The sequence below is a fragment of the Lepeophtheirus salmonis genome, chromosome 14 (assembly GCF_016086655.4).
Source record: "Lepeophtheirus salmonis chromosome 14, UVic_Lsal_1.4, whole genome shotgun sequence".
NCBI classification, from domain to species: domain Eukaryota; kingdom Metazoa; phylum Arthropoda; class Copepoda; order Siphonostomatoida; family Caligidae; genus Lepeophtheirus; species Lepeophtheirus salmonis.
Genome location: NC_052144.2, coordinates 30,499,097 through 30,509,226, shown reverse-complemented (window position 1 = coordinate 30,509,226; position 10,130 = coordinate 30,499,097). Strand labels below are relative to the sequence as shown.

The window sequence follows — 10,130 nt, the reverse complement described above, 5'->3', positions numbered from 1 at the left end:
TTTTGTATTTATGTTTTTGGTATTTGAAAAAATACACGTTAGGGTCATGGGTTGAAGACTTGTACCTAGAAAAATCAATGGATAAATTACTAATAAACTTTACAAAATGAATATACGTAGCCCATCAACACAAAATCAAGTTTAAATTATTTTTTTTTAAATTGAGTATAAATTAAAGTTGTATCATTTGTTGAATTAACGTCTATTTCTTTCAACAAATTATTTTGATATATCATTTGAAGGTCCTGCAAATTGTTCTGTAAGAACATAAACTTATTGTCAAAAAAAATATAATTTTCAAATTACAGATTATATATTAAAGGTCCTGTCACGACTTTATTAACCCTAAAACACCCACTTGGTTTGTGCATTGTCTGAACTTTCTGATTTTTTGAAATAAAAATTATTGTCCCTTTCCAAAATCAAAAATTCGTACATTTTTTTAAAAATCTGTAAAATCAAAGAGTTAATATTTTATTTTAAATTGAGATTTTTATGCTTTTGTTCAGATATTTGCAAAATACTTTTTTGTTCAAAATAATGGAAAAACTGTTCTTGTTGATTTTGATAAAAATGAACTATTTTCTTCATATGACATACCTAAATATACAAGTGTAATTTTTTGAAAAAACATTTGATTAAGTGAACTGGATAAAAAAGAAACCTATCAAAAAACCGTATTTAATTTTATTAACAATAATTGAATTATTGTAATAATTATTTCAATTTTGTCCCACATTTTTTAACTATTTCATCTATTTTGTACTCAAAAACATTTAAATATTATAAATACTTGTAATTTTACAAAATATTAAAAAAATATTAATTATTATTTTAAAATAACATGATTTTGGAGTTTCAATATGATATAGTTTTAATTCTTGCAGTAAAATGAAATATTCATTACTTTATCGGAATTTGGGGAATCAATTTAATAGCCCATCTGTTTTGATGAGGTGGCTTGTATTATAAAGTAATAATAACTACAATAATAATTTTTTGTAGCTACTGTTGTATGCTTCAGTCCTCATACCAAAAAAAAAAAAAAAAAAATAAAGAAAACGAAATGAAAAAAATTAATAAACAACTTTTAAGTTTAAATCCTGAAATATATTCAGTCAAAATATTTTAAAAATAGTTAAATATACGAATAAATCCTACACAAGGCATTATCGAGTTAAATATGTAATGTCATATAATCAAATTTAATGCTTTAAAAGAATACTTAAATGTATTTGTAATAGAGAATAAATTTAAAGAAATAAGATGGGTTTAAATATGTTTCAGGGTGTATAATATCCAAATTCATTAACAGAGGGTTAATAATTTTTTCCAGTAGAAAAGACATTTGCAACATTGAAGGTAACAAAATAAGAAATTCACATTTTGGTTTATTCTAGAATCAATTGATTCACAATAGTATTTATGATATTTCTTACCCAAAAAAGTTATCAAATAGATGTAATTGAGAGCTCTAAAATTCATGAATCACAATTAATACATTTGGCGTTGTTAGGGAAAGTCTCATTAATTAAATAAAGGGTCCAAACATCAATTTTAATAGAAATGCTATAGTTTTTCGATATATGTATATTGTATAAGACATCATGGGATATGTTAAAGTTAAAAAATAAATGGGGAATTTTCTTAACTTTTATTTCAGATTAAATTTCCATTAACATCAAACATATCCTAAATGTAATTTTAATTGCATAAATTCTTCATTCCCACTTTTGGCTATATAATATTATTAAAATAATGGTGCATACTCATTCTATATTGTATTCAAGATACAGACATATGAGTATATGTACAATAAAGAGAAAGGAGAATAAATTAAAAACTATAAAAGTAATTTATGACGGCATTGATTGACAATTTATTATTCAGCATTCAAAAGAAAATGAAATAAGTGGGAAAATTATAATTAATTTTCATGGAATTTTGTTTGATTAATAAACATTTAATTGATATAGTGATTCTAGAATGGGAGTGAATGGATTTTAATCCAATTCAATCTTAACTAAGAAATATTGTTATATTAACTCTATAACGCTCACAAGATTAAATACATGGTCCAAATCTTTATATTTTTTCATATAATAATTATTGTCCATTTTTATAAACATAATATATATGTATTTTTCTTTATTTGTTAATGGACAAAATTAAAAATTTGTAAGTTTTTTCTTACAACTCGGCATTTTTTCATTATTCAAAGTAACTAATTAATTTTTCTTCCTGGTATTTATAGGAAAAATGAATTTTTCGTTCAAAAACACAAAAAAAAAAAAGATTGTTTCTCATTTTTCGTAGAGGCAATACGTTTGCAGAACTTCAAGTTCATAATTAAGAAATTTCCATTATTTTCTGTCAAATAATTCATTGATTTACTATTTGCAATTGTATCCATGACGTTTTTGAACAAAAAAATTAGTGATGGGACGACTAATAGGAATCAGATAATCAAGTGTTTTTTCTGAAATCGCCATCGGAAATAATAATGTTTAATTTGCAATTCCGATTTTTATTTATTACTGTTATTTAACTAAATATGTTTTTTTAGGAAAAAAAATTATATAAGAAAAACTTTTGAAATTTTATTCCAAAATTTTTTTTCCGAATAAATGTAGATTTTTGACAAAAAAATAAATATCAAATTGTATTTTTGGATTTTTTTTTCAAAGCATATCCCAAAAACTTAGCCCCTGAATGGTATTTTTGAAAGTATTATTTAAGATATCAAGGAATCGGTATCTGGAATTTTTACAAATAATTGCATCGAAATCGATATTGGGAGTTTTTTGGAATCGTCACGTCACTAAAAAAAGCTCAAAGTGCTCAATTCTAGGATTTCAACAGTCATGTTTCAAGTATAATATGTGATAGAGTTAAGAAATAAATGTTAATTTGTATCGTTCTGATTAGTTTTGATAAGAAGAGTATCTAAAACAGATACGAGCTCTGTGTGGATATCTTTCACAGAAAATTTATTAAGTAGAGACTCATTGGCAATCCCTTCATGCAGTTTTTTGTAAGGTTTTGAAACTGTTCTGAATAATGATGCTAATGCGGTGGTGGAAGTAGATGTTGGAGATGTGTCCCTTGGTGTAGACGTGAGTAGTTTTTCAATTCGGTAATCTTGTATAGTTGTCGAAAGATTGGATTCGCTAGACCTTTTGAATACATATAATCATAAGTATTGTAAATTATTGAGTTATTTCTACTCACTTATTTGGAACTCTCGTCAATGGTACCCAAAGAGGTATCAACTTATTGGGTGGATAGCTCACCTCTTGTTTTGTAGAGAAAGGTAAAGATGTCGTTGTACCGGATTTCAAAGGTGGAAGGGTATCGCGAATAATCCAGGATGATAAAGTAGTTCCGGATTTGGCCTTAACTGATGGGGTCGACGTATTGATGGTTTTTCGATGAATTGCTAAAATGATGCCATCTCTGTGAATACCTCCATAAATGAAGATGACAGTAAGGACGAAAATGACGACAAAAAGACACAAAACGGCATAGGTTGCCGTTCGCCGACGTCATGCTCTTTCTTGAAGCTCCAATGTTCGTTGAAAGGGATTTGAGCAAGGCATAGCTGGAGTATCAGAGACAATTGTTAGTCTGAAAGGAGAGATGATGAAGAATTAAAAGTATCTAAATGTATAAAAAAAAAAGGCCTCCGATAAGATCAAGGATTCATAGCAAACTAACTCAAATAATTAACACTGACTTTTGAGGAAATAAATTGAAATAGCTATATTGTCTCTCCCTTATCGAATTAATTTATTCTATCCTTGTAAAGACAGTAATGATCTCGTTGCTTTTGTTGTTTTTTTTACGGAAAAAAAATATAACCTTTCAGTTTCACTGCTTCCGGTGGATGTATCAGAATAATAAGAGGAATAATTGAACAGACTTGCATCCTCATCCGAGTCCTCCAGTGAGTCAGTTGACGAATCATCATCTGATGAATCAGACTCAGAGCTTAGAGAATTCATCTGAAAGATTGGTAAGGAAAGGTGATAAGAAGTCAAATCATGCCTCAGACATGTTAAAAATAATTTTTCTTTACTAAAAAGATAGTATATAAAAATGGAAACAACATTTTTAGCATAAGCATTTATTTCTCTTTACAACTTAAGTTATAATAATTTTTATAATAATGATACTATTTTGAAATGATATAAAGGATTATCAAAATCTTCAATCAAGGATTCTTATCTTACATTATTGCCAAGTGTTGAACAATAGTCTTCTGAAATGGATTTCGAGGATTTATGTGATGCGTTTCTTTCTAATTTTGGCCTCTGAGTTGAATTAGAGACTACAGAGGATATGATTTCATCTGTTCCACCATCACCTTCCCCATTACTATGTGATGTCATTTCAATAGAACCAAGTGGTGGATTTCTGCTATCATGCCTAAAAGAGAAAAATAAATAGAGATCAAAGTTAAAAAGGAATACTTCAATAACTGTCAGTAGTACTTTGATTTTCGAATTTCATCCATGGCAATACTTCCTGTTGATACATAGGGATCATTTCGTCTCTTTGGATTCTCTCGAACAATAATGATTTCGTCAAAATTGTCTGGATGGTTATCTCGATGAATTTTCACCAACTCTTGACAAAACCTTTCATCAAGACCTTGTTTAGCCTTGGTTCTTTTATTGGATTTGACAATGATCCTATGAATTTCATCATCGCCACTGAATTCATGGCTCAGAATGCGTTGATATCGATCAAGTACCTTTCTTCTCCTAGGATTTCCTGAAATATAATATATACATCAGCTCTATAAAATTAGCTTTAATGAGAAGTCATCATATACTATCAGAGCTCCGATCTCTTTTCCTTTGTATCCTAGAGGAAGATGATCTTCGTGGAAGGGACTGATACTCTTGTCTAGACGTGGATTTATTCCCTGAACTCCTACTGTTATTGGAAGATAAACTTTTTCCTTTGGCTAATTTATTTGTTTTTTGAGTTTGTTTTCGGAGTTGCTCCTTTTTATCCAGTTGTACTATTAGAAGTCTATAAAACTTGGAAAGATATTCCCTTTTAATATTATGAATAACATGTCATGAACTCGTAATTTTACCTGTAAAACAATGACAAGTGTATTTTTACATGTGAAAAATATATTCATGTAAGAAATGAGCCTATAATAAGTTATTAAAAGGAGACGAAACACGAAAAAAGGTGCATCCTGAAGAATGATGTTGACCATAATGCTCCAAACATCAATGGAACAACATATCTCTTTTGCTCTTTGTAGTCGAGTTGACTTCTTGTTCTTTGGTGGATTATTTTTATCTTTGGGCGACGTGATAATAAGTGTAAATTGGAGCAAGCTCCAAGACCAAATGGAGAGAACAGTAATGCAGAGGATTTTGTTTGTGTTAACCTTTTCGTCCTTTTAATTTAGAAATGGATTCAAATTTGAGTAGATAATTAATATATCTTAAGAAAAGATTACTTTAAAGGAGTCAAAAAATTCAATGATATCAGCAGCTGTACCAATATAAACGAGAAGCAGCTGAGAAAGTTCATCCCGTGTCATTTCCCCCTTGGGTAACATCCATCGCCCAATGATAAGTATCAGCATCAGAAGTTGCTCAATGATAACCAACAAAGTATCCTCATCAACTGGGATTTGTTCTAAATCAATTGGAATCTGTATGGAAAAAAATGAATTTCATTATAGGATCGTATACAAGGGATGATTATGCCAACGTCTTTAAGAATGTCAAGCTCAAGAGTGGCATTTGAGCCAGTCATGGGAATGACCGAGCTGTATTCAAGGGAGGAGTTAAGATTCACTGCAGTTATTGTAGAAGATGGAGTGGAAGGGAGGGGAGTTGTTATCAAATTTGCAACATTGCTCTCTGTGTTTAACTTAAGCTGGTCAATCCTTGTATTCAATTTGTCCAATTCGATGAGCCATATGGAAGGACAGACGGAGGCAAGATAAAAGAAAATTGAGGGACTGAACCTACATAAATAAATATGGGAGTTTTATAAGTATGTGCAGTGAAGGTTTCAGGATTGGGAAAAGGTGGATTGATTTAATAACTTCATTATTGGACATTAAAAAAATTTCAAATTTATGTAGGGTGCATTTCATTTTCTAAAAAAAATCTAAGAGACAATTTCATTTGTACAAAAATATGGGTTGAAATAGAATTTGCTAAGGAATAAGATATTTTTTTCACCTTTGCTCCAGGTCCTGCTTACGCTAAACACGGCCCTGCATATGAATACTCACCATTTCCATTCCTGACTGCTCTTGATGGCAAGAGTGAACATTCCTTCAAACCCCAATAAAACAATAGTTAGAGTCAAATACCAATACCAGAGATTGCCTTTCAAACTGACAACTTTGTAGACAGCAATGATACCATGAGCTGAGAAAATGCATCTTGTGATTATTCCTTTGACTGTGTCGATAAAGCCTGGCATGTCTTCAGATAAGGAATGAAACAAGAAAATAAATGATAGAAGTTCATACAACCACAAGGAAGTGGCACCTTTTTCACTTATTAAAAATCATAGTTCCTTTCTCTTATGTTTCTTTAAGGTGTTCCATGTTCTCACTTTATTTTCATACACTATCAAAAGTTTTATTCAGGATAGTCATGAGATGGAGCATCCCATTATATAGTGTAGATTCAATTGTAGTAGCTGTTTTCACTTTTTTACAGTGGTAGGGAATGAAAATATACCCTTCATTAAAAGTCTTACTGAGATATGCGTATATATGTCTATAAAGAACGTCTTCACACACAATTAATATAGTTCATATCTCTACATATTAATGGTTTTAGGGATGTGAATGGATTTGGAAAAGGGGAAAAAAGTTATCTTCCTTTTAGTGATACGTTCAAACATTTTATGATACTTTTTCAAAAATAATCACACTTCCATTAAAAACACGGATTTATTGAGAAATATTATTTTGAGCAGTAAGTGTCAGATGATGTTGTTCTCATGTAATTAAACTTTGGACTTGGGTAAAATCAAGTATCAACCATGGTTTTTTGAATACCCTTGATTAATTTGTAGCTATATAATATTAATGACCAAAAATCTTCAAAACTACAGAATCATGAACAAATAGAACTAAGTAATGCACTTATGTTACTGATGAATGATGATCATACACACTGGAAACGGGGTTGGCAAAGAAGAATGAAAAGTTGCTTAATAATGTTCTCATCAATGTACAAAGATAACTTTATGAAAATGAAACTTTGCTTTCGAAATAGTTACAATAGAATATAATTTAGAATCAAAGGTATAAACTCAGTGGCAAAACGTATACCAGTTGATTAATATTCTATAAATATAGCCTTTTTAAATTTAAAACTAACTACATAACTTCCATATATTCAACCATTTATTTAAAATAGCAAAATGAATTCCACAAAGAAAAAAAAAAGTTGAATACGACATGAGAAGAAATGATAATGTAAAGTCATCTGTAATATCTCAAAAGGGACATCTCGTTAGAAAAAACGTTTCCATAGAGTCAAATATATCTCCTTATGCTATCTGTTTTGCCAATTATTTTTGAAGTTTTAGTTATGACGCCTAAAAAGATGAGTGAGAAACGAAGGAAACAAACAATTTATAATTAAATATGACGTAATTGTAAGCTTTTCTTGCTGAAATTTGAATACCTATGAGGATGTCTCAAAAAAATAAAAGCACTTTTGTTTTCTCAATCATTACTCACAGATAAGTATTCAATACTAAAACTTGAAATTACCTCTCATTTGTGACTATATGATAAGTACCCGGGAAAATCGATTAAAAAAAGCCAAAATCAGATTTTTTTCCAAAAATGAATAATCACCTGAAGGATACCCGTTTTTGCTGATAGTAAAGGGCTTTACATTTAGAAATGTTTAACTATCCAGGACAGGCAAATTGTGCAGTCGGACAGGGTAATACAGTGTTAACTTTTGAAACTGGAGGACAGGTTTGGAGAAAAAATAATTTAAAGCCCTGTAGTATGAGTAGTAATGAAAATCGTGTGTATAATGGGCATTTTAAAAAACAAACCGAAAGTCAACATGGTAGCCCTGACAACTTGAAATACGTTTTTGAGGAGATCAGCTAAAATCAGCTGTAACAAAGGAAGAAGAGGGAATAAACAAAGACATTGGTAAGAGTTAATTCGATTTCGATCCCCAATTCTATACTGAGTCCAAAAAGGACATACAATTATAACTCCACAACAAATCCTAAAAGGTTACTCTTTGTCCTTAATGAGCACACACAATAAGGCCTTGCATATAATTGAACCTATTTAGGAAATGAAGTTTACTTCTCAGGACGGTCTAGCAAAAAAATTCACACGATTTACATCACTAAATATGATAGATTATATACATTGTTATTCAGGATACAATTATTGTCAGGTCCCATTCGTTTGACTATTTTGATGCATTGTCTTTTAGAAAGAAACATAAATAATTCTCAAAGTCTGATACCCCTTTTAAGAAGTTTCTGTCATAATTGAGAAATGCCTAAGTTGGAAGTTGGATAATCTTTTATTAAAATGAGGCTAATATATTATTATTGATTCATATCTTATATGTACATATATTTGTTATAATCAATGCTTGAGTTATTGATTTAATTATTATTATTATTTCCTTTTCATCAATATGAATTAATTAAAGCTTTGATTTCTATCAATTTATAAGAAAAAAATAAGAAAACAGGAGGGGGGTTTAGAAAATTATCTAAAGAAAGAAGAAAAGAAAGAGAAAATAATCATAAAATTAAAAAAATAAATCCGTCGGAAGAAAGATTTTCTTTTAAAAAAAAAGTAAAAATAAATAAAAATTATAAAAAGAAGAAACTAATAAAAATCCATGCGTGTGGCAAAATTTTCTTAGACAACCATATAATATATATATACATATATTTGTTATAATCTATGTAACTTATTAATTCTATTCGCGTTTTGTTTGGGAAAAAGGAAAAAAAATATGATAAAAAAATTATCATTTTCATCATAGGAATATTACATTATTCTTATGGTTATCGGTTTTGCCATCCTTGGCTTATTTATGTCTTATGTGTATGTAGAGAGAAATTATTTGTTTGGGGCTTATACAAATGTATATAGTTATATGCATATATATGCGTGTTTGCTTATATATTATATCATTCTTATACATATGTTGTATAGTCTTACACCATGTGGATACTTTTGGATTTGAAATTACATATATATAAATACAAAGTATGAGGGAAATCCTTAAAATTGTAAATTTAAAGGATATTTTAGCCTACCAGTTTTAGTAGTTCTTGCAAAATTGAACAGTGATATCCATATTTTATGAAACTCTAATAATTATTTTTTCATTCTTGACTAGAGAAAATTTACGTATAAAGCGTAACAACGAGACTGTTCTGCCTAGTCCCAACCCGATATGGAGGGTATTTAAATTAATTTCATTCCACTTCTTGCTTGCAACTAATTTAATTAAGCGCCATGACAACTAAGCTGCTGATTTTCTAAATTTCTGGTTTATGATGTTCATTTTCGTGCTTTTTTATACTTTAAATGCTTACTGCTACAATCATAAATAACCTCAATGAATCTGAGGTTATGTGTAAAATTTAGATTTCTACAATTTTACCTATTACTGAACGAAAAATTTTGTGACGGATATAAAATTGTTTTTTTTTTAAATATTACTTAATGATTGTGGCACCAGCCCTGTTTTGGTCCTTAATAAAGGAATTCAAATTGGTTATTTTTCCTTGAAAAAGGTTCTACACTTTAGATCACCTCTTAAAATGAATTTATGTATCTTTAATTCCCAAGAACCGTTTGTCATTATTCTTAATTCCTTCTCATTGAAGTATTTATAATTTTCATAAACATTATATCTGAGATGGTGAAGATTAATTAATGAGATTTGGGACAAATTTTAACGTTCAAATTTTCTGCCAACTTCATCGTACACCAACCTTGACTATTAAGGATCTTGTGTTTATAAGAATTATAAATACTTCAATTAGTTGTAAATTATGAATAACAACAAATTATTAACGTATATGAATGATACCTACAATTTTATTAATATAATTGAATTGGTAAA

At 29.2% G+C, this 10,130-nt stretch overlaps 1 protein-coding gene across 1 annotated transcript; it reads right to left on the bottom strand.

The window, feature by feature from the left end:
• Positions 1-2,673: 2,673 nt before the first annotated feature.
• LOC121128851 (uncharacterized) lies at positions 2,674-6,479 on the bottom strand. The gene is made up of 10 exons (XM_071893423.1): positions 6,275-6,479; positions 5,743-6,001; positions 5,486-5,683; positions 5,108-5,422; positions 4,838-5,048; positions 4,494-4,776; positions 4,233-4,428; positions 3,862-4,004; positions 3,232-3,627; positions 2,674-3,176 (listed from the first exon to the last, which is right to left on the bottom strand). Exons 1-9 carry the CDS (start codon positions 6,466-6,468, stop codon positions 3,546-3,548), a joined length of 1,881 nt encoding a protein of 626 aa, XP_071749524.1. The 5' UTR covers positions 6,469-6,479; the 3' UTR covers positions 2,674-3,176; positions 3,232-3,545.
• Between the last annotated feature and the right edge of the window lie 3,651 nt (positions 6,480-10,130).